The sequence below is a fragment of the Dasypus novemcinctus genome, chromosome 13 (genome assembly GCF_030445035.2).
Source record: "Dasypus novemcinctus isolate mDasNov1 chromosome 13, mDasNov1.1.hap2, whole genome shotgun sequence".
Taxonomy (NCBI): Eukaryota; Metazoa; Chordata; class Mammalia; order Cingulata; family Dasypodidae; genus Dasypus; species Dasypus novemcinctus.
In genome coordinates, this window is record NC_080685.1 from 67,977,078 (window position 1) to 68,002,525 (window position 25,448).

At 36.4% G+C, this 25,448-nt stretch overlaps 1 protein-coding gene across 3 annotated transcripts in view; it reads left to right on the plus strand.

The window, feature by feature from the left end:
* Positions 1-25,448, plus strand: part of PLA2G4A (phospholipase A2 group IVA) — a 167,680-nt gene that overhangs the window by 77,093 nt on the left and 65,139 nt on the right. For all 3 annotated transcript variants that reach the window (XM_004468450.5, XM_004468451.5, XM_012529014.4), the window contains 2 exons: positions 1,476-1,513; positions 11,221-11,362. In XM_004468450.5, coding sequence (XP_004468507.1) covers positions 1,476-1,513; positions 11,221-11,362 — 180 coding nt within the window. The remainder of the gene's footprint in view (positions 1-1,475; positions 1,514-11,220; positions 11,363-25,448) is intronic.

Consider the following 25,448-nt stretch of genomic DNA (forward strand, 5'->3'; position numbering starts at 1 on the left):
CTATAACTTGGTAGTATGATGTAAAATCTGGAGATGAGGGTTCACTTTTCCTTTTATGATGTTTCTGGCTATTCAGGACCCCTTACTCTTCCAAATAAATTTGATAATTGTGCTTTCAATTTTATTTTTTAAATGCTGGTGGAATTTTTATCTGGGTTGCATTGAATCTGTATATCAATTTGAGTAGAATTGACATCTTAATGATAATCAGTCTTCCAGTCCATGAGTATGGAATATTCTTCCAGTTATTTAGACCTTTTTTGATTTCTTTTAATATTAAGTTGCCATTTTCTGAATATGAAAGCTTTACCTCATTGGTTAAGTTTATTCCTATTCGAGTTTTATCTGCCATATTTTATTTTTACCACTCTTTTGACACTTTCAGTTACTTTTATTGATATAATCTTCATTTCTAGACTCTCTTCCAGGCCTCTCTCTCCTGTATTTTCTTCTCAGACTCTAGCATACCCTTTAGTGTTTCCTGAAAATCTGATCTCTTGCTTAGAAATTCTCTCAGTTTCTGTTTATCTGTAAATACTCTAATCTTGCCCTCATTTTTGAAAGACAGTCTTGCTGGATATAAAATTCTTGGCTGGAAGTTTTTCTCTTGTAGTATCTTAAATATATCAGACCACTGCCTTCTTGCCTCCATGGTTTTTGATGAGAAACTGGCACTTAATCTTATTGGGTATCCCCGATATGTTATGCATTGCTTTTCTCTTGCTGTTCTCAGAGTTCTCTCCTTTTCTTTGGTGTTTGACATTCTGATTAGCACGTGTCTTGGAGTTGGTCTGTTCAGATTTTTTTCAGATGGGAGTACGTTGTGCCTCTTGGACATGGATATCTATGTCCTTCAATAGGGTTGGGAAATTTTCTAACATTACTTCTTTAAATATTCCTTCTGCCCCTTTTCCCTTCTCTTCTCCTTCTGGGATACCTATGACATGTATATTTGTACATCTCTCGCTGTCATTTAATTTACTCATCAGTAACTTAAGTTGGTGCCAAACCATCTCTTCCTCCCCCATTTTTGGGAAGTGGAACTTTCAATTCCAGCCTCAGAACAGCTCCCGAGGCAGCTTGTGCCTCCACTGGAGAATGGGCATCAGCCTCCAGGGCATGGAGTGCTCTACTTACGAGTCTTCTCTGCAGTTGGGCAGTCTCCTCCTTCCATTCCTTCAGGGATGTTGCAGGATGCCCTTCTGGCCTCCTAAAGCCCCCAAACAGGTGCTTCAGCTAGCTCCAGATCGCTCTGGGTGTTTACTAACTGCCATGTAGCAGGAGCTGACTTTATGTGCTCCTTACTTTCCCGCCATCTTGCTGGTTGTCCCAGAGCTGTCTTACTTTTTATTTTTAGTTTTTTTTTGTTGTTGTTAAAAGTAATCTAGCACTCAAAATTTATTTTTACTTACTTTGAATTATAGAAAACACACATCCATTTTATGAGCCTATTCTGACTAATATATCTTTTTTAGGTCACTGAAATGATTCTGGAAATGTCTCTTGAAGTTTGGTAAGTGCCTTTATTTGGTTGGATGGAAAACATTGCAAGTGATCCACTGATTTACTTTGGTTATTAACGGTATACATTTTAGAGAGGAAATAGATCCCACAGTGTTGAATATATGAGTGAATTAAATTTACTTTGATTTTAAGTATCTCTTAGTTACAAAATAAAAATAAAACATAAATGCTTAATTATCCAGTAGATTAGTGGTTAAATAATAGATGGCTCAAGGGGTGAACACCTGACTCCCACACAGGAAGCTCCGGGTTTGGTTCCCAGTGCCTCCTGAGAAAACCAAAAGCAAACAGCACACAAAACAGTAAAAGATACAACTCAGGGAAACCAATGTGCCTCAGTATTTGAGCGCTGGCTTTTTACATACAAGGTCCCAGGTTCAATCACCAACCCCTGGTACCTCAAAAAAAAACACCCAAAAATAGATGGCAGAATAAGAGCTTTGCAAAGGGCCCGCTCTCCTATGATGTATCTATTTCCTATAGTTATTTAATTGCATTTTCCATTGTAAATTTAGATAGATTTCAGAAACATGAAAGTGAACATAAACAGAAAACCATGATATTAATTTTTTAATAATAGGACAATCCAAAGAATGAGATTGATTTTACTCATAGTGGTTAACAGGACTACAAATGGTAAATACTTCCATGGAACATTGTGCCCTTTCAAAGTTGCTTCCAAAACTGAATTTTGGAAAGTCATTTATTTTTTTCAAATGGTGAATTTTAGAAGAGCCAGGACTGCCAGTATAATTATTGAGTTTAGAAGATCCCATCCCCCACAACATCTCTGCATCTCTTTTAATTCCCCTTCTGGTGAAGTTGGTTTTACTGAAGTTATTATACACAGAAACCACACCAATAATGATATACAAATGTATCATACTGGATATATTGGGTTTAGCCATTTCTTTTTCTTATATTGATCTCTGGAACATGTTGACTTGACATAGTAAGCTATTGGCATAAATTACCACAGTCCTTTCAACATGGCAGGAAGTGTCAAAGGACGGTCTAAAGTATTTTGTTGCATTATTTTGCATTAAATTGATTCTTGCATAAAAGTGGTATATTTTGGCATGGAATTAGAAAAATTTTTGTTATTTGAAGGACTATGGAAATAATTTTGTTTAAATGGGAAATGGTCTTCATTGAGGTAATTAGGATGGTGTTATGTAAAAGAAATAAACTTCAGCAATAAGAGTTTTTAAATAAAAGAAGTAAAAAGTTCAAATAATGTGCATATGCCAGGAAGCAGTTTACTATATATTAAAATGAACTTTATTTTTATATGACAATTTATATCTTGACTCAAAAATGAAAATGTTTTCTTCAAAGAAAAATACAATGTAATTAAAAGTAATGTCTTTCATAACTATATCAAGTCAAAAAAGAAAATTTGAAAGTTAGATTGACATAAATAAATGTGCCAAAATTAAATTACCATATTTATAGAATTACTCAGCATTTTTGAAGTTTCTTCTAGAATTTGTTTTTTTTTTTTAAACTTATGTCTTACAAATGTTTAAATTCATTGAACTCTTCATAGTTTTTTTTCTTAACCATGCTTATTGAGCTTAATGTGAAACAATGATCAGCGTGCACTCTGGATTTAAACCTTCTCCATGTTACTTAATGGATGGAATATTTCTAATTACTTTTTTACTCATTTATAAAATAAGAATAAAGTACTTTCTAAACATAATTATTGTGATGATTACATGAGATGTACTTTATAAGGAGGATATACTGTAGAAAACTTTATTAATTATGCACTATAGGTTCATAGCAGTATTGTTTGTAATAGCAAAAAAATAAAATTGGAATAAAACTCAATGTACCTGAATAAATAAATTGTAATATATTCATATACTGATAATACTCCTCAGAAGTAAAAATGATCAAATTAGACCTATTTACTTAAAAACAGATGAATCTCAACAGAAAACTGTTTAATGGAAAAGTAATTTGCAGAAGAATGAATGCAGTGTGATGCAATTTATAAAGGAAAAATACTTTCAAAATGACCCTCTGTATTTTTTAGGGATATAAATATATATTATAAAATTATAAAGAATTAAAATGCATTTTATGAATTATAAAGCTTCATCCATGTCATCATATGCATCATAACTTCATTTATGCTTGCAGCTGAATAAAATACCATACTATGTCTATACTACAATTTGTTTATCCATTTTTCAGTTGATTGATACATAGGTTCTTTCCATGTATTGGTAATTGTAAATAATGCTGTGAATATTGCTGTGCAAATGTCTGTATGTGTCCCTACTTTCAGTTCTTGTTACCTAGTAGTGAGATATTGGGTCATATGGCAGATCTATATTTAACTTCCAGAGGAACTGCTAAACAATCTTTGACAGTGGCTTCACCATTCTACATTTCCCACTAACAGTGAATAAACATTTCCATTTCTCCACATCATCTCCAACTCTTGTAGTTTTCTGGGTTTTTTTTTTTTTTTGTTGTTGTTATTGTTGTTTGTTTTTTAACAGTGGCCATTCTAATAGGTGTGAAATGATATCTCATTGTAGTTTTGATTTGCATTTCCCTAACAGGTAGTGATGTTGAACATCTTTTCAAGTGTTTTATTGTCATTTATATTTCCTCCTTGGAAAAATGTCGATTCAAGTGTTTTGCCCATTTTTAAGTTAGGATATTTTTGTCCATTTATCATTGAATTGTAGGTTCTCTTAATTTTTTTATTTTTAAAGATTTATTTATTTACCCCTCCTCCCATTGTTTTAGCACTCACTCTCTGTTTTCTGTACCCATTCGCTGTGTGTTCTTCTGTGTCTGCTTGTTTTCTCTTTAGTGGCACCAGGAACCAAGACTGGGACCTTCTAGAGTAGGAGAGAGGCGCTAAATCTCTTGTGCCACCTCAGCTCCCTGGTCTGCTGTGTCTCTTAATGTCTTTCCTCTGTGTCTTATTTTGTTGCCTCATCTTGCTGTGCCAGCTCTCCTCACAGGCCAGCACTTCTGCGTGGGCTAGCACTCGCGTGTGGGCCAGCATGCCACATGACTCAGCACTCTGCGTGGACCAGCACTCTGCGCAGGCCAGCACTCGCATGGGCCAGCTCACCACTTGGGCCAGCTTGCCTTCACCAGAGGCCCTGGGAATTGAACCCTGGCCTTCCCATATGATAGATGGGAGCCCAATCTCTTGAGCCACATCTGCTTCCTGTAGGTTCTATTTATCTATATCATGGATATCGAACCCATTATTAAATATGTGGTTTCCAAATATTTTCTCCCATTGATTAATCTGTGTTTTCCCCTTCTTGACAAAGTTCTTTGAAGCACAGAAATATTTAAATTTGAGGAGGTCACGTTTATTTGTTTTTTCTTTGTTGCTTGTGCTTTGAGTGTAAGATCTAAGAAACCACCTCCTTCCACCAGATCTTGAGATGATTTCCTAAAATTTCTTCTAGGAATTTTATGCTCCTGGTACTTATATGTAAGTCTTTGATCCATTTTAAGGTAATTTTTGTATAGAATGTGAAATAGGGGTCCTCTTTCATTCTTTTGGATCTGGATACCCATTTTCCCTTGGCTATTTGTTGAAGAGACTGCTGTGCCCCAGCTGAGTGGACTTGGTAGAATTGTCAGTTATCAATTGACAATAGATGTGAGGGTGTATTGCTAAACTCTCAGTTTGATTCTATTGATCAATAGGTCCTTCTTCGTGCCAATACATACTATTTTTACGCCTGTAGATAGGTAACATGCTTTAAAGTCAGATATTGTGAATCCTCTGGCTTCATTCTTTTTAAAGATATATTTCACTGATCAGGGTCCCTTTCCCTTCCAAATAAATATGGTCATTGACTTTTTCATGTCTGTAAAGTAGACGGTTGGAATTTTGATTGGGATTGCATTTTTGAATCTGTAAATTAATTTGAGTAGAATTGACATCTTAACAATGTTTAGTCTTCCAATCCATGAACATGGAATGTCTTTCCATTTGTTTAGGTCTTCTTTGATTTATTGCAATGTTTTGTAAATTTCTGAATACAGGATAAATTAATTCCTAGATATTTGATTCTTTAATTGCTATTATAAGTGAAATTTTTTCTTGATTATCTTCTTAGATTGTTCATTACTAATGTAGAGAAACACTACTGATTTTTACATGTTCTTGTTTCGCACCACTTTGCTTAACTCATTTATTAGCTCTAGGAACTTAGCTGCAGATATTTCAGGATTTTTAAATATAGAATTATGTGGTCTGCAAATAGTGAGGTTTTACTTATTCTTTACCATGTTCTAACTAGAACTTTTAGCAGAACATCACCAACAGTGGTGACGGTGGACATCCTTGTCTTGTTCCTGATCTTAGAGGGAAAGTTTTCAGACTTTCCCCATTAGTATGATGTTTGCTGTGGGTTTTTCATATCTGCCCTGAGTCATGCTGGGGAAGTTTCCTTCTATTCCTGTCTCTTGAAGTGTTTTTATCAAGAAAGGATGATGAATATTTTCAGCTGCCTGTTCTGTGTCAATCGAGATGATCATATGTTTTCTCCCTTTCAATTTGTTAATTTGTTTTCTTATCTTAATTCATGTTTTTTTGTGTTGAACCATGCTTGCACACCTGGGGTGAAGCCCACTAGACCATGTTGTATATATATTTTTAATATGCTGTTGGCTTTCATTTGAAAATATTTTGTTGAGAATTTTTGCATCTATATTCATTAAAGAGATTGGTCTGTAATGTTCTTTTCTTGTAGTATCTTTATCTGGCTTTGAGATTAGAGTGAAGTTGGCCTCATACAATTAGGTAGTATTCCACCCTCTTCAATTTTTTGAGGGAGTTTGAACAGTATTGGTATTAATTCTTCTTTGATTGGTAGATTTCATCTGTGAAGTCATCTGGTCCTGGGCTTTTCTTTGTTGGAAAGTTTTTAATGACTGATTTAATCTCTGCTTGTTTGGTATGTTGAGGTCTTCTTTTTCTTTCAGAGTCAATATAGGTTGTTCATGTGTTTCTAGGAATTTGCCCATTTCATCTATGTTGTCTAATTTGTTGGTACAGTTTTTCATAATATCCTCACGAATTGTTTTAAAATTTCTGTGGGTTCAATAGTAATGTCCCCCATCTCATTTCCGAGTTTATTTATCTGTATTTTCTCTCTCTTTTTCTTTGTTAGTCTAGCTAAGGGTTTATCAATTTTATTGATCTCAAAGAACCAGGTTTGTTATTCTGTTGTTTTTTTTATTCTCAATTTCATTTATTTCTGCTCTAATCTTTATTATTTCTTTCCTCTGCTTGCTTTAGAATTAGTTTGCTGTTCTTTTTCTGGTTCCTGCAGGTATTCAGTTGAGTATTTGATTTTAGCTTTTTCTTCCTTTTTAATATAAGCATTCAGGGCTGTAAATTTCCCTCTCAGCACTCCCTTTGCTGCATCCCATAAGTTTGATGTTCCATGCTTTCTTTTTCATTCATCTTGAGATATTCTGTAATTTCTCTTTCAATTTCTTTTTTGACCCATTGATTGTTTAAGAGGGTGTTGTTTAACCTCCACGTAATTGTGAATTTTCCCATTCTCTGCCTGTTATTGTTTTCAACTTCATTCCATTATGCTCAGAGAAGATACTTTGTATAATTTCATACTTTTAAAATTAAGACCTGTTTTATGATGCACCATGTGACCTATCTGGGAGAAAGATCCATGAGCACTTGAGAAGAATGTATGTCCTGCTGATTTGGGGTACAATATTCTGTATATGTCTGTTAGGTCTAGGTCATTATCATATTGTTCAAGTTTTCTGATTCCTTATTGTTTCTCTGTCTAGATGTTCTTTCTATTGATGGGAGTGGTGTATTGAAATCTCCAACAATTATTGTAGAAATGTCTATTTCTCCCTTTAGTTTGCCAGTTTTTGCCTCATATATTTTGGGTCACCCTGGTTAGGTGCATAAATATTTATGTTTGTTATTTCTTCCTGGTGGCTTGACCCTTTAATTAATATATAATGTTGTTCTTTATTTCTTATAACAGTTTTCCATGAAAGGTTTGTTTTTCTTTGATATTAAGTATAGCTACCCTGCTCTTTTTTTGGTTACTGTTTGCTTGGAATATCTTTTTCCAACCTTTCACTTTCAACCTATTTCTGGCCTGGGGCTAGGTGAGTCTCTTATAGACAGCATAAATGGATCTTTTTTTCCCCCATTCTGATAATCTGTGTTTTTTGATTCGGACATTTAATTCATTAGTAATCAATATTATTATTGTAAAGGCAGTACTTGCTTCAATCATTTTATCCTTTGACTTTTATATGTCATATTTTTTTGTCTCTCTTTTTAATCCTTCTATTTATCTTTACTGATATTCTTCATTTCTGTACTCTCCTCCAAGTCTCTCTCTCCTGTCTTTTCCTGTCAGCCCGCAGAGCTCCCTTTAGTATTTCTTGTAGGGCTGGCCTCTGGTTAATGAATTCTCTAAGTTTCTGTTTGCTTGTGAATATTTTTAACTTACCCTCATTTTTTTTTTAGAGGGTACTGGGGATTGAACCCAGAACCTTGTGCATGGGAAGCAGGCACTCAACCACTGCTCCCAAAAATCACCCTCATTTTTGAAGGTCAGATTTGCTGGATGAAGAATTCTTGGCTGGCAGTTTTTCTCCTTCAGTGTCTTAAATATGTAATACCACTGCCTTCTTGCCTCCATGGTTTCTGATGAGAAATCCCCATTCTTTTTAAATGTCCCTTGTATGTGATGAATCACTTTTCTCTTTCTGCTTTCAGAATTCTCTCTTTACCTTTGGCATTTGACATTCTTACAAATATATGTCTCTGTGCAGGTCTGTTTGTTCTATTCAGATTTATTCTGTTTGGAGTACTTTATGTTTCTTGGATGTGAATTTTCATGTCTTTCTTAAGAGTTGGGAAATTTTCAGCCATTATTTCCTCAAATACACTTCCTTTTCCCTTCTCTTTCTGGCACTCCCATGACATGTGTCAGTGCACTTTGTGTTATTAAATTCCCTGAGCCCCTGCTCAATTTTCCCCCCATTCTTTTTCCTTTTTCTTTTTTTATGTTTGGACCATGAATTTTTTTTTTAATTTATTGAAATATAGCACTCATACATAAACATACATAAACAATAAGTGTATAATAGTTGTTAATTTACAAAACAAACATATATAACATCAAACAAACATATAACATCTCACCCTACCACCAATGACTTGCAATATTTTTAAACCTTTTTAACTAATGATTAAAGAGCATTGTCAAAATATTACTACTAAACAAAGTATTTTCCCTAACCAATCTGATTATTATCTTTACATCATTTATATACAAACATACATAAACAATTAAGTGTATTGTAAAAGTTGTGAACTTACAAAGCAAACATGCATAATATCATACAGGGGTCCCATCCACCCTCCATCAATACCTTGCATTGTCATGAGACATTTGTTACAAACTATGAAAGAACACTTATAAAATATTACTACTAATCATAGTCCTTATCTTACATTTGGTGTGTTTTTCCCCCAACCCACCCTATTATTATTTTTTAAATGTATTTTTTTATGACAGATGTTGTAAACTTATAAAACAATCATGCACATGTGCAGAATTACCAAACAACATCCCTCCATTAACACACCACAATGTGGTGTGTCATTTGTTACAGATAAAATAATATCATCCGATTATTACCATGTCCACAGTGTACATTTGGCTCACATTTTCTGTACCGCCTCAGTATCAACACAGGACATCTTTTGCATAGATGCAAGAATATTATATTATTACTCTAACCACAGTCCATGGGTCACTCCAGCTGTATTTTCCCCATGCTTCTCCACATTCCCTTCACCCTGCAATAGTGATATACATTTGTTCGAGCTAACAAAGGACACTCTTGCATCTGTACCATCAACCACAATTCTCACCCACCTCTTGGTTTTCCCATTCTTTTATCTGTTCTTCTGTCTTTTTAATTTCAGATGTCCTGTCCTCTAAGTCATTGATTCTTTCTTCTGCCTGTTCAAATCTGTTGTATGTCTTTAATATATTTTTCAATCTCATCCATTGTGTCTTTCCTTCCTTTCAGTTCTGTTATTTTTCTGTTCAAGCTTTCAAATTCTTTATATTCACCCAGTATCTTTTTAATATCCTTTATCTCTTTAACCCTATTTTCCTTCAACTCCTTGAATTGATTTAGGAAATTTGTTTAAACATTATTGATAGTTGTTTCAAATCCCATGTCTCATCTAGTGTTTTAATTTATTCCTTTTACTAGGCCATATCTTCCTGTTTCTTGGTATGGCTTGTAATTTTTTGCTGACGTCTAGGCATCTGATTATGATGGTGGGTTTACCCTGATGGTCAGGCTCTCTCTCTTGCCTAGGGTTTTATTGTTGTTTGACCTTTTGCTATGGCTCTTCTTTCATTTTTTTTTTTCTCAACGTATTCTAGGTCTTTAAAATTGCCCATATTTAACTGATCAAAACAGGGTTAGGGGCCCATTTATGGGGTGCAGATCAGTTTCCAAGGACTCTGGGGAGAGGGACAGTAAAGATGCCAGAAAGCCTCATTTTTTTTTTCCTTTGGAATTCCTGGGGTGCATTTTTCTGACCTGCCCACAAATTGAGCTCTTAGCAAATCTTTTTCCCACTGTGTGTGTGTGGGGCTGGGGGGGCGGGAGGGGAGAGGGATGTTTATACTCCATCCTCCAGCAGGAAGTGCTGAAAAATATCCATGGGAGTTCTCCCTCTGGGCCAGCTAGACCCATGATTCAGAGGCAGACTCCACAGTCCCAACTCACTGATGAGAAATCACATTTGGCTAATGCTGCACCCTCTCTTTACCCAGGGAGGAAAAATCTCCACTCCCCTCTGAGTTAGAAACAACCAGTCCTGATCTGTACCAAGCATGCTTGCTTCAAAGGTGGAGGATAGGTGTCATTCCCTGTTGCAGGGGTGATTCACACACTTTGGCTTCTCTGTCTCCCTCTCCTTCTTCCTCCTGGTGTGCGAACCTCTAGAACAGTTTTTTTCAGGCAGTTTCTGACGTTCCTCTTGCTGTTTTTGGAAAAGAAATGGGCCTTGTTTGTCTCTGCACTGCCATCTTCCTAGAAGTCACCTGTAAATTCACTTTTGATTGTTTAAAGATCTACTATTATAAGTTCATTTCTTTGTCAGAGGGCATCTATTAGACAGGGTCGTTTATTAAGGCAATATTTATAAAAGTATTTTCCACAAAACACAACCTCTTTGGAATGTTAGTAAGTGTTTTGTTGTTGGAGTTTGGAGTTGTAGGACTGAGGGAGAAGTGGGGAAGGATTTTGGAAAACACTATCCCAAACAAATATGGCAAGTTTCTTTGCTGAAACTTGTGTCCATACTGAAACCGAAGACCCAAAGTCTTTAAATTATAATATGCAATGTGTCAGGGGTGGTTGGCTTGCTTGCTTCATTGTTTTTTCCTAAAATATCTCATTTTCCTTTTTCTCTTAAAATGTGCTTTAGAGCATGCTTCTTTAAGACAGCTATCATTTTATACTACTGCTGACTGTTTAGGTCCTTTTCTAGGAAATGGTTTGGGAATGTCAAAAGCATATATCAGTGTAGCTATTGGGGACTTGAACAAAATGGATGGATGTTAAACAAGACTACTTGGTGACATTGGCTTAGGACTTTATCTGTTTATATAACAGCTCATCTCCAGACCTCCGATTTAGTATGGCTCTATGTGATCAAGAGAAGAATTTCAGACAACAGAGAAAAGAAAACATAAAGGAGAACATGAAGAAACTCTTGGGTCCGAAGAATAGTGAAGGCTTGAATTCTTCACGTGATGTGAGTTGGAAATTTTTTTTAAGTGATATGAAAATTTAATAATAAATTTCTTTGGACACTTTCTCTATAAATTTTCCCAAATATGTCAATATTGAGATTGGACATTATTCAGCTTTTTAAATTAAGGTAAGTGGTTCACAAATGGAAACTCGTTCTGCCACATCATCCTGAATGCTGCCCCAATTTTTGTGATATTTATGAGATGTATTTTTTAAAGGAACCTATCTATGCACGAAGAGGCTCATTTTATAAATAAAACTTAGTTTCACATTTAAAAAGGATCATTGAATTAATACAGAATAAGTCTAAACAACTGTGGAAAATATCATTACAGAACAGGAAGAAAATATATTTATAATGATAATGCAATTAACAAATACAGTTAGATGTAGACAGAGGAGAGGAAAGAATCTTTCAAGTTCTTCATTTTTCATAGCTGAGAGTTTAAAAATGTCATTCAAAATTGAAGCAAGTTGTTAGAATTAATGATTTCTGCATTTTAATGTTTTTCACAATCCCAAGTATAGAGAGATCTTAGAATTAAAATCTTTTGTCTTCTGTGTACAAATATTGAAAGTACAATTCTTCACCTGTACTTCACTTCTTTTTCTTTCCTTAAATTGCATTAAGATTTAATAGCACTTATTTATTTTAAAAAATTGTATTGTATAATCAAATTCTTGGCTCTCTATTATTCCATCTCTTCATCCCTTCATCTACCTATTTATCATTCATCAATCTATTAGTCTATTATTTACTGATATTAAGCTATTCTTCTGTCTGAAATCTCCAAAGATAAGTGATGTTCATCAAATAATAATGAGGAAGTTTCTTATTATTATAAGTAATTTTTTACTTATTTCTTTGAACTTTTCTGTTAATTAAATATTTTAATTGAACATGATTTATATTTAAAAATATATTTTCATAAGAAATAAGTATATATGTGCACACATATACACACACACATATCAGGGATTCAACATTATTGCAAAATAAGGGCAAAATACAACTGGAAATGAGACATAGATACTAAGGAAAGGAGCCAGACAGGTATCCCTATCCTACCTGTGATTGTGAATTTCCTAATGTGTTTTCCTGTGGGCTTAGGGGTGGAATACTGATCTGCTGATGTTGGGGTGGCTCTTGTTTTTATGGGAGCAGACTCTCAGATATGATGCTGCTCACAGGGAATTCTTGCTAAAAAAGAAGCCAAGGGGATAAGTGAAACCTCCATTTCAATGTCTATATATTAAAAGAATAAGACCTCAGGTCCTCTTCAGTCTTGCATCTTGCCGGCCATTCTAACAGACTGCAGGTAGAATTTGTAGTCAGTTACTGTCTCTAGTTAGTCCTTGAAGACACTTCCTTCTCTATATATTACTCAGCAGTTTCTAGCTTCCTGGGAATATTTAGATTAGATGAGAGAGAGAGAGAGAGAGAGAGAGAGAGAGAGAGAGAGAGAGAGAGAGAGAGAGAGACCCTTTTTTGTCTCCACTCCTTATTTGGTATTGTGATATCCTTGGAGCACAGAAATGATATTTCAAGTCTTTCTCATTTGTTTAACTGGTTCAGGCATTATTTGTTGGGGCACTGTGCCAGGTGCTGGAGATGAATAAAAAGCTGAGGTGATTAACATTTGAATAATCACCTTCCTTGGTGAGTTTAAAGGCTAGTTGGAGAAAGACATTTAAGCAGATAAAATGAGTAATATATTAAGTATTTAAGAGAGAGGTGTGAAGGAAGTGATGCTAGAGTTTGGAAGAGGGTGACCCACTCTAGAGTTTGGAAGAGGGTGACCCACTCTTTCTCTGAGTTAGATGACTGGAAAGGTTTCCTGAAGTTGAAGACTCTTGGCCAACCCTTGAGGAATAGCTTGCTAGAAGGAAAATGAGGGAACTGATGCCTCTGTTAAATTCATGGTCATCTCTTTGTTTCCTGCTTAGTTGCTTTCCCCTTTTTTACAACAATTATTTTCTTCACTGCCAACTGCTGACCCATTCTGTCCTCCCCTTGCAACAGATGGGTTTGTCTCCTAATCAAAGAGAAATAAAAACCATCCGATAAGAAATCCTTCATTTCTTCAACAGACTGACATACTTCATAGCCATGCTTAGCCTTTGTAACTTCCCTCCTATTTCCATAGAGGAAGTAGCCCCTTTTCTTTCAAACACAAACCCACTTCAGCACTGGATCTCTCTTAGAAATTCCAGAATATCAATGGTCCAGTCCTCCCCACTTGATTCCTATCTATATTATCCACCTCTATCTCCTCTGAGATACTTCACATAAAAATATAAATATGGGAGCATATGTGGCTCAAGCAGTTGAGCACCTGCTTCCCACATGGGAGGTCCCAGGTTCGGTTCCCAGTGTCTCCTAAAAACGAAGAAGGAAACAAACGAAAAAATCAATTCAGGGATATGGCTCAGTGGTTGAGTGCCGGCTTCCCACATGTGAGGTCCGGGTTTAATCCTAGGCCCTGGTACCTCAAAAATAAAATGAAATAAAATAAAATAAATAAACATGTTCTCAACTCCATTGTAAAGAAGAAAAGTACCAGAAAAATTTCCCTGGAATCTACATTCCCTTCTACCTTCTGCTCTAGTTTTCCCTCCTCATTTTCCCAGACAAACTTCTCCAAAGTTTTCTGTACAGGTTCTTTTCTATTTCCTCACTTTGCTTTCACTCCTCAAATCACTCTGTTCTAGCTTCTGTCTTATTTTATTTTACTTTATTTTATTATTTTATATATTAATTTTATTTTTATTGCAGATGTTTTGTTAATCACCTTTACTGGCTAATAAATGCGAAAGTCACTGTTCTGACTTTACCTTCCCAGACCTTAAGTGAAAAATGACACTGTAGAAGTCTTCCTAACTTTAAAAATATTCTCTACCTTTGCTTACTATCTTCTCCTGGTTTTCATGATGCTCTTTAGTTTATCAGTCTTCCTCCTCTGCCCATTCTTTAAATATGAGTTCCTTAAAACTTAGCCCTAGGCCCTCTTCTTTCCTCATTAAGCTTTTTAAGAGACTTATCTCCCATAATATTATGGGTGTGTTTGCACCTCTATGCTCTGAACTTTTTTTTTTATCCCTCCCCCCTTGTGACTTTTTGCTTGCTGTCTGCTTTGTGTCCATTCGCTGTGTGTTCTTCTGTGTCTGTATCTTATTTTTATTTATTTATCCCCCCCCCCCCCCCTTGCAGCTTGCTTGCTGTCTGCTCTCTGTGTCCATTTGCTGTGCATTCTTCTGTGTTTTTGCTTGTCTCCCTTTTTTGTTGCATCACCTTGCTGAGTAGGCTCTCCGTGGCACTAGTGGGGCGGGCGGCTCTCCGCGGCGCTTGAGGGCTGGTGGTTCTCCACAGGGTGCGGGCAAGTCTGCCTTCCCAAGGAGGCCCCAGGACATGAACCCAGGGCCTCCCAGATGGTAGACAGGAGCCCAACTGATTGAGCCACAGATGCTTTCCATATGCTGTGAACTTTTATAGCAGCAGCTTGTACTTGATATCTTCACTTGAATACCTCAAATCAGCTTGTTAAAATCTTATCACAATAGTTTATAATAAATGTTTCACAACAATGCAGGGTTTTGGTGGTGGAGTAAAATATGGGAGCTCTGTAGGATGATATGCATGTTTGTTCTATAAGTTCACAACTTTTACTATACACCTATTGTTTATGTTTGTTCATGTGTGAATGATATCCTTCAATAAAATTTTTTTATAATGAAAAAAAATCTGTCCACAAAACCTTCTCCCTTTTCTATAGCTCTACTTGTGTCTGCCCTCCTTCTCTCCACAAATTTGTTCCTATCAATCTCAAGTTTAAAATCCTTCTACTGACCTTAGGATCCTGGTCCTCACAGCATCTCTCTAGTTTCGTTTCTTGTCAGTCCATTCCAAATTCACTATGCTGCTGTCCACAGGTGCCTCTTAGTTCCCATGCCTGTACAGAACTCCCCAATTGGAGCTCTTTACTTTGTGCCTTCTATCCACAATCTGTCCTCTCTTCATCTCACTTCCTTTTCTCCTAACATACCCCACTTCTCCACTTACAGGTTTCTCTTTCTGAAACTCCTTCCTTTATCAACTCTGTCCCTTGGCTCCCCCAATTATATTTCTTATGGCACTTATATGCATTTCATTTTCTCAGCATTTAACACAATTATATTGAAAAACCCATGTGTAAATATTTACTTAATGTCTCTTTTTTCCAGTAGAATAGAGGTTTCATAAGGGAAAAGACAATGTCTGTCATATTCACCTCTATATTCACAGCCCCTGGCATAGCTCTTAGCACAAGGTGAATCCTCAGCAAATACGTTGCTGAATGAAATGAGAGAAGGGCTTTCCAGATCAAGGCATGACTTGGGGCACAAATTGAAGCAGTGGAGTGGTGTTGTATCCATGGGATGCCTTAGTTAGGAGAGATGAGAATCTCAAAACAAAGGAAGACTAGTATCAGGTTGTTAAAGTGGAGATACAGGTTAAGGAGAAAGTTTAGAAGAGATGATGCCAGTTTTGTCTGTTGGATTAGAAATATATTTGGGGCATATTGATGCAGGTGTTTATTTGGCTTTTGTTCTTAGGTCCTTCTTTTCAAAAGGCAAGTTGCCGCAAGTTACATAACTCTCCTTTTGTGGAAAAAGTAGTAGGTCATCCTGGGAAAATAAAATTTGGCTTAATAGTCACACTGAGGTCAGTAAATTGACTTTTCTACAGCAGATGGGGAATGAGGTAATTTTGCCTTCTTTCTGGGATATCGTTTAAAAATATTAAATTCATATGCTTGGACGTCATTCCTGGAATTAAAGCTTTTTGTTGTTACTTTTATTTTGGTCTAGACCTCGTTGTCTTGGCAAAAACAATCAGCTTGGATGTATTCAGCACCACCCATTCCCATAACAAAATTACTGGTTTTCCATTTTTATGTTAATCCTTAGCCAAGGGTTTCTTCCCTTGTTTTCTGCTAAGGACTTCATTTATACTTAGAAGGCCAGTGGGTTTCCTTGAGTTGTAGAGAAGTGGGCTCTTGGGGCAGCTTGTTCAAAGAGAGAGAGTGATCCCACTCAATTCTTTCCTGTTCTCAGTTTTGCAACAGATGACACTCGGTTTAGGACCTGTTTTAGCAAATACCAGTGCAAGGGTTCAACTTAAGCCATGGGAATTTATTTGCTTATGGTTTTGAGGCTGAAAGAAAACCCAAATTAAGGCATCATCATGATGATGCTTTCTCCCTGAACACTGTGACATTCTGGGGCTGGCTGCTGGTGATACGTGGTCCTTGGCTTCTCTGTCACATCAGTGCACATGGCAGACACTCCTGCTCTCTCTGTTTTCTTCCTGGGTCTGTTGAATTTTAGTTTCTTCTTCCATTACTTTTTACTCTGACTGTTTGAATTTCACTCTACTTATAAAAGCCAGTAATTTGATTAAGACTCATCTTGAGTAATCTGATTAAGAACCCATCTTGAGGACACACTTTACCTGAAGTAATCTTATAACTGAGTCACACCCACAGAAATGGATTAGATTTAAGAACATGTTTTTCTGGGGGTACATACAACTTGAAACCACCACAGGACCTCAATGTTAAATTAAAATGTTGAATATATTTGGGCTCTATAAATTTGGACACATTGCTTAACTTCTAAGCTTCACTTGTAAATGGAGGTAATATCTCTTATTTGCAGTAAGAAGATGAGTAGTAATGATTGTAAAGCATACAACACAATGTGTAGGACACGTAGTAGTTACACTATGAAACGGTGTCTCATTATATACTCTTTGGTGCTGCTTTTCTGTGACAGAATATCCCAAGGTCAAAATCAGCACATTTAATAAAACTTTTATTTTCCTGACTAGAGAATGAGCCAGACAAATAATTAAGGCTTCTAGTAACTTAATAGTTTATTTTACTAAACATAAAAACTTAAAAAAAATTTATTGATTTTAACCATTTGGATGGGAGTCTTTCTAAAACATGTAATTCCTTGCCCGGCTTGAACTGTTTTGCAGGTTTTCATGTCTGATTTTTAAATCTTCCATTGCACTCAACTGCAATCAACTGCCCTTTCTCCATGCTCCATGTGTCCACTTGAAGTAATTCCTTTAAATCATCCCTTTGTTTTATAATTTTATTGTTGAGGAATTCAAATATGATAATCAACTTGTTCTGAGAATAGTCTCTAATATATTTCTTTCTTTTTTTTAAAAAAGATTTATTTATTTATTTATTTATTTATTTATTTATTTCTCTCCCCCCCACCCCCCACCCCGGTTGTCTGTTTTCAGTGTCTATTTGCTGTGTCTTCTTTGTCCGCTTCTGTTGTTGTCAACGGCACGGGAATTTGTGTTTCTTTTTGTTGCGTCGTCTTGTGTCAGCTCTCCGTGTGGGCGGTGCCATTCCTGGGCAGGCTGCACTTTCTTTCGCACTGGGCGGCTCTCCTTACCGGGCGCACTCCTTGCGGCGTGGGGCTCCCCTATGCGGGGGACACCCCTGTGTGGCATGGCGCTCCTTGCGCGCATTAGCACTGCGCATGGGCCAGCTCCACAGGGGTCAAGGAGGCCCGGGGTTTGAACCATGGACCTCCCATGTGGTAGATGGACGCCCTACCCACTGGGCCAGGTCTGCTGCCTCTAATGTATTTCTTTACGAATAAAGCCTAAGATCTTGCCTGTATGCAAGATATGTAAAACTGTGCATAGAGATTTTTGACACATTTTGATTTTTCAGAAGATGCTCTTAAATTTTCTTGTTCTAAAATAGTTTTAAGCACATGAAGTTTCTGGACTGTATTCTCCTACATAAGTAAAATCTACTCTATAGTCTCTATGTTCCCTAGTAACTGACCATAGCACAGCAAAGCTGGTAGCAGGACTAAAATCTGGAATTAAAGTCATGTTAAAATGAGAGAAAAGGAAATTTTATTCCATCCTTCATCAGGGAATGAAAGAGATAATGCTTCTTTCGTGGTGGACTATAAAGACTAAACTTCAGTTTAAACGAACAGATAACTTTAGATTAAAATAGAGGGTAAAGTGGGCCTTAAAATGCTATTCTGTGTTTAAATTTGTCCAAAAGTTAAGTGAAAAGTGAGGAAAAGGGGTCATCATTGAGGGAGGGATAAACTAAAATTTACTTCAATTTTTATTTCTTGTAGAATTTTAAAGTAGAAGTTATTTTCAGGGTTGACTTTTTAATATTACAGTAAGTTTTTATGTCAACTAAACAGTAATGTAACTTGGCACACGGGAAGAGGATTTAACTCTTTACGTATCATTTGAGGCAATGGGATTATTCTGTATTTTTTAAAATGCTAGAAGAATGACCTCTGGCTTCTTCAAGCTCATTGTGATCTTTTTTAGGGTACTGGGCCATCAATTATTTGTTTTATAATGGTAATACCACCATTTTCAATAAGTGTTAGATATTACTATGCCTTCTACTCCAAATATTATTGATTTCATTGATGCATATTAATAAAGCATACAATCCATCCAAAGTGTACAATCACTAGTAATTAATATAATCACATAGCTGTACATTCATCACGTCAATCATTATCAGTGCATTTTCAAATGTATGTTAATGTTACAAGATGTTAATATCAGGCAAAAACACAACCAAAGCAAACTGTGGACAGTAGTGTATGGCAATATAATAATAATCTTCCACCAAGGGTCAAATGGAAAAAAAAAAAGGAAACCTACTAAGTGAAAGAAACCATACAAAACCTACTACATATTGTTTGACTCCATCTATGCAAAATATAATACAAATAAATGAGAAAGACAGTAACAGAATAGCAGCTATATACAGTGGAGGAAGCATAGAGATCGAGAGGTGATTATTAAGGTGTTGAGATTTTTGTCTGATTTTTGTTTATTTTTATTATTATTAGTAATGTATATATCATTTTAATAAATCCTTACAGAAGCCTTAGAAAGCATATTCACTGTTATCCATTTATAGTTGAAAAAGTTGACACTCAGCAAGGCTGAGCAACTTGCCCAAGATCAGCTTCCGCAGTTAGTAACTGGTAGATCCAGTGGCTCCAGAAGCTCTGTTCTTGACCACCATGCTGCTGTCCTTCTCATGCCTGGAAGGTTTAAGTACTGAATGACTCCAGGGAAAGTGTCAATCGAGGACCTAGCATGAGAAGTAAAGGAAAATCCTGTATCTAGGATACAGATCAATGTCATGTTAGTAAATTGGTTTGGTCAAATAGTTAGGAATGTGGGAAACTAAAGAGATTGCCTATTTCTGAAGATTCTAAGATTCTCTAAACATAATAACATAAAAGGCAAGGGAAACCAGGAAGGCGTGGCTGTGAAGGCAACTGGAGTTGAAACATAAAGGGGAACATTTATAATGTTAATTGGGGGGGTACACCCTAGCGGAGTTTTAAAGTGAGATTTATTTTGTTGTTCCTTTGTATATTAAATAAAAGCGTACACTTTTAGAATAATATCAGTAAAGCCTCTTGCTTTAGATACTGTCCACAATTTAAAAATACTATTTAAAAAATAATGAAAAACAATGGATTGCATATCATATGGGTTCTAGTCCAGTAGGTGGTTGTGTTCATAAAATTCCTAACAACATAAAGCAAACATCTAAAAGTATGTGTTGGGTTATTGGAATATAAAGAAAGTTATCTGGGATGTTGTTTGCCCACATTTAGAGAATGTCATATATTCAGTTTTCTGACTTCTCTCATTTAAACTCCCTATTTGACAATAGCACAAATTATATATCAGGAGTTGAGGTGCACACTGTGAACAGTCACTAAAAGTTATGTTTTACTGTACTCTAAACTACTTGTATTGAACTTAATGTTATTTTTAGCATTATAATCATTACTAGTAACTGAACCTCAGTCCTAAATACCTCTACATGATTTTTGAATATAGACAATCTTCTTTTTCCTACAATATCAACCTTGACATTGTTTTTCTCCTTAAAGCCCCTCGTAATCTTACTTTCCCCAACTTCCTAATGTACTTCCCCTACAAAAAGACTGATCTCCTGGTTCCAAAATCACATGCCCCCTTCAGCTTATGTCTATCTTGGTCTGACCTTAGGTTTAGTGCTTGGTACACAGCAATTATAAAGGTTTGCCATTATTATTATTACTACAACCACTATTATACACTGCCTATAAAACCAACCCTTCTTTCAAGGCCTAACTCAAATCCCGTGTCCTTGTTCTAACTTCTTGACTGGCTTCCTTGCAACTACTGTTGCACTTATACTCTGTTGTGCTCTCTTAAGCCACTCTATTATCTATTGTAGTTTCCTACCTTACATTTTTTCTTTTTTTTTTTTTTTGTCCCACCAAACAAACTTACTTTATTCACAAATTCAGAGCATCATGTTCATCTAAATATATACAAGTTTAAAGTAATTTAAATTGCCCTATTGCTGGGAACTGGTAGAGAGTACTTTCGTGTATGAGGTCTTTAAGTTTGCAGCCAGTTTACTGCTCCGTGTCTTTTCATTTTGAGGCCATTTTGCCTTAGAGAAAACCCTGAATTAGGAATTCACCTCCAGGTGTCCTGCTATCTGCTATTTACTGACCTACCTTTGAAAAGACTTAACCTCTCTAGATGTCTCTTTTCATAAATGACAGTAATGTAAGTTTTTTGATCCTTCTGGTTCTAAAATAATGATTCCGTGTATACACACATACACACACACAATACACTCACATTGGTATGTGGACACTCACAGGTCAGAACTCACAGGCATTAGAACACAATGCCTTCGTGCTGTGGGTCAGTATTTCTAAGAGTGAGTGCAGTGTTTACCCCTAAGCCAGGCCCCATTCCCTGGGCCTTGTCCTGCGCTATGGCCACAGCATCTCCTCGTGACCGCTGTGGGAACCTCGGCAGCCTGACCACACTCCTCTTAGCAGTGACCATACTCCTAATTTGCATCAGTCAGCAAGTGTTAATGATTCTTCTTGTAAATGTATTTTGATTCTATTTCTCTCCTCGAAGCTTGAAGCTTTAGGGATAGAAGGGAGAAAGGGATATTGTGCCCCATTAACCACTCAGAAGAAAAGAAAACTAGAGAGGTTATAGAACTCTCAAAAGTACTTGAAATAATTTATGCAAACTTCTACTTGGGAGTTTATTCTGCAAATTAGACTTTTTACTAATATAGAAAATAAAATCTGAAAACAATATGTCTTTTGCGATATAGCTCAAGTATTTGGCACTCTAATCACAGTAACTCCACCCCTGAGGTTCTGCTTTCCTATCTATGTGGATTTGTTTGTTCCCTTCATTTTTCATGAAGCTTTGTATTGCTTTGTGCCTAATATTTTTTGCTCCATAGATTGCTCAGTCTTCCATCTACTATTTCTTCATTGATAATTATTGTTTTTGGAGAGAATGTCATACGAAATATCTTCCCCGCCCTCATTCACCCCAGTAAGCTGACTATACCTCCACATCAGCCTCTGACTGTCCTGTGTATCCAGCCATCTATCCCCTCTTTATCTGTTTCCTTCCTTATTCCTCCTCATACCTTGTCCTTAACAGGCTCAGAATATTCCTGGGTGATGTTGGGTTGTAATCACTGTGTCCCTGAAATGCTAGGGCAGTGATGATCAAGTATTTGATCTCAGAACCCCTTTGTTTTATTTAAACTTATCGAAATACTCCAAAGAGATTTGTTTATATGGATTATAACCATAAATATTTACCATATAAAAAACCAAAATGGAAGAAAAATTTAAGTTACTTGTTTTTTTAGTTTAAATAATATAATACAATAATCTATTTCATATTAATATAAATGCCATTTTATGAAAAAAAACATTTTCTAAAGACAAAAAAAAAAAGCGAGAAGAGCGGCATTGTTTTGCATTTTTATAGGTATTTTTATTGTGTAACTTAACAGAAGACCACCAAATTCTCATATCTCTTCTGCATTCAGTGTGTTGCAATATCACAGGTCATATTTTCTCTGGAAAACCCCATTGTACACACCTGAGAGAATGAGAGTGAAAAAAAGCAAATAATACCTGACTGTTATTATGAAAATAGTTTTAAACTTGTTCCCTTCTACCCCACCCCGCCCCAAAATTGTACATGCTTTGAGAGCTGCTGCCCTAGGGTTAGAAAATTATCCAGTTCTCTTAGGCAATAATGGTTAGGAAACCCAAAGAATGTATCAACCTCCCCACCCCCAAACAAACAAACACTCCCAGGTTTCAGTCATGTGCAGCAAGCCTATCTTCTCTCTCCCTACAAAACCTCTTTGCTGACTCATGCTGTGTTTATTGCCACAACAACTTCCTCTACAATGTCTATCTTTAAAATTAAGCTCAGGTTTTCCTTCATAATGGCTGCATCATTCTGTATTCCCATCTGATTTCTCTGGTGGACTGACATTTTAACGTAGGAAAACAGCTTCACTTTGTGTAAAAACACCCTAGCCCTTTGGCTACTGATGCCTTCAGTGCTGGTGAGGTCATAAAGCTGTGGGCATCCCTCATTAAGTACTGGTGCTGATCGGTGGCAGCTGAACAACACACCTCTGCTGGGCAGCAGTCACTCAGATGGAAAATCAGTACATATGGTACCAGAGAGCAAAACAGGGTTGTAGAAAAGTTGTGTTTTCAAGGATATTTAATGATGGGGGAGAAAACACTGAAAAAATTTAAAAAGTTGTCCACACAGTATATATTCTATAGTAAATTTTTCTTTCAGAAATTGTAGGTTTATGGAACAGTCATGCATAAAATACATAATTCTCATATTTCACCCTACTATTAATACCTTGTATTGAGGAAACACATTTTTGCAATTCTGCTCTTGACTGTAGTCCATGATTTAACTTGGGCTTGACTGTGTTAGGCAGTTCCATGGATTTTTTTTTTTTCTTTCTGATTTTTGTTCTAATGATGTATATACAACCTAGAGTTTCCCGTTAGTTCAGTGCTGTTAATTACATTCATGGTTTTGTGCTATCATCAGCACAATCCATTACTAAAACTCTCCTGTTATCCCAAATAAATACTCACAAACCCTCAAGCCCTTTGGGAAGAAATCTTTATACCAAGACTTCCTCAGTCCCTCTCCCTGATTCCTCTGATTAGAATTGAATACCACCTTGTGTGCCTCATACTTATTTCTAGCCTATTGCATTTTAAAATAAAAAGGCATAATCGTACAAGTCTGGATTCAGGAGTTAAACTCCTGGGGTTTGAATCCTTACACTCTAACTTATTAGTTTCATGACCTTGGACAAGCTTTCAAGGTCTTAGTTTCCAAGAGTCTCAGTTTCCTCATCTATAAATTGAAATGATCATAGGATTTTGTGAAGATAAATGAGGCAATTTCTGTAAAGCACTAGGAACAATTTCTTCTAAATAGTAAGTGCCCAATGAATATCATCTATAAATATTGTTACTGTTTGTCATATTCTTTTTTTTTTAAATTTTTTTATTCATTTTTAAAAAATATTACATTAAAAAAATATGAGGTCCCATTCAACCCCACCGCCCCCACCCCACCACTCCCCCCACAGCAACACTCTCTCCCATCATCATGACACATCCATTACATTTGGTAAGTATATCTCTGGGCATCGCTGCACCTCATGGTCAATGGTCCACATCATAGCCCATACTCTCCCACGTTCCATCCAGTGGGCCCTGGGGGGATCTACAATGTCCGGTAATTGTCCCTGAAAAGCACCACCCAGGACAACTCCAAGTCCCAAAAACACCTCCACATCTCATCTCTTCCTCCCATTCCCCGCACCCAGCAGCCACCATGGCCACTTTTCTCACACCAATGCCACATTTTCTCTGTGGACCTTGGATTGGTTGTGTCCATTGCACATCTATGTCAAGAGGGGGTTTAGATTCCACATGGATACTGGATGCAATCCTCCTGCTTTCAGTTGTAGGCACTCTAGGCTCCATGGTATGGTGATTGACATTCTTCAACTCCATGTTAGCTGAGTGGGGTAAGTCCAATAAATCAGAGTGTAGGAGTTGAAGTCTGTTGAGGCTCAGGGACTGGCTATCATATTGTCAGTCCAGAGATTAAAATCCCCTAGATATATCTTAAACCCCAGCACCAACTACAATTCCAGTAAAGTAGCATGCAAGTCTTGTGAAAAGAGATCCCATCTGTGTCCAGCTCCATCACGCAGAAACACCAGCTCCAAAGAAGGGCCAACTGACATGGCAGTGAACCCCATCTGCCATGACCATAGAATCTGTGGGTCTCTTTAGCCCTCAAAAGAACCAATACCTGGGGTTGTATCTACTTTATCTGTCTCTGAGACTCTGCTCAGGTATGCATAAGGGCAATCCTTCTGACAACCTCCAGACTCTTTTTTAGAGACTCATAGCCATATAAACTCATTTCTCCTTTCCATTTCCCCCTTACATTACATCAAACAGCATTTTATACTCCTGTTATTATATGTAGACAGGGATATTCTCATAATTCTTATTTTTCTACCTCACTTAAACTGTGTTCTTCAGACTAACCCATAATGATACACAGAGTCCACAGTGGCCACATAACCAAACTAATTGAATGAAATGAAGAAGGAATGAATACATTTTGTAGAGCTTTTAGGGTTATCAAGATATGTTTTTTAATGGCTTGAATAATAGCATATATTTTGAATGAGTTAGCATTATGGACCATAAGAATTCTAGACTGAGATTCAGAAGGCAAGTTACCTACCTAACTACAGATTATTAGCTAACAGATCTTAAACAAGTAGCATCTACCTTTCAGAAACCCATCTGCAAAAAGGATATATAATTTCCTTCTCCTCAATTTTCAGGGTTTCTGAGAGGATCAAATGAGACAGTATACCTGACAGCAAGATAAAACTGAAAAAGTATTGAGCAAACATAGAGTACAATTGTTATTGTATTATTGATAGAATCATTTTAATAATGTCTGCTTTCCAATATATATTGACACGTGATTTTCTTATATGAAAGGTTCTCTTCTTCTTTTGAAAAATTAGACAGTGTTAAGTTGTGAATGTACTTGTAGTTTTTATGACAAATGTGGAATGTGTGCCAAAAAATCGAGA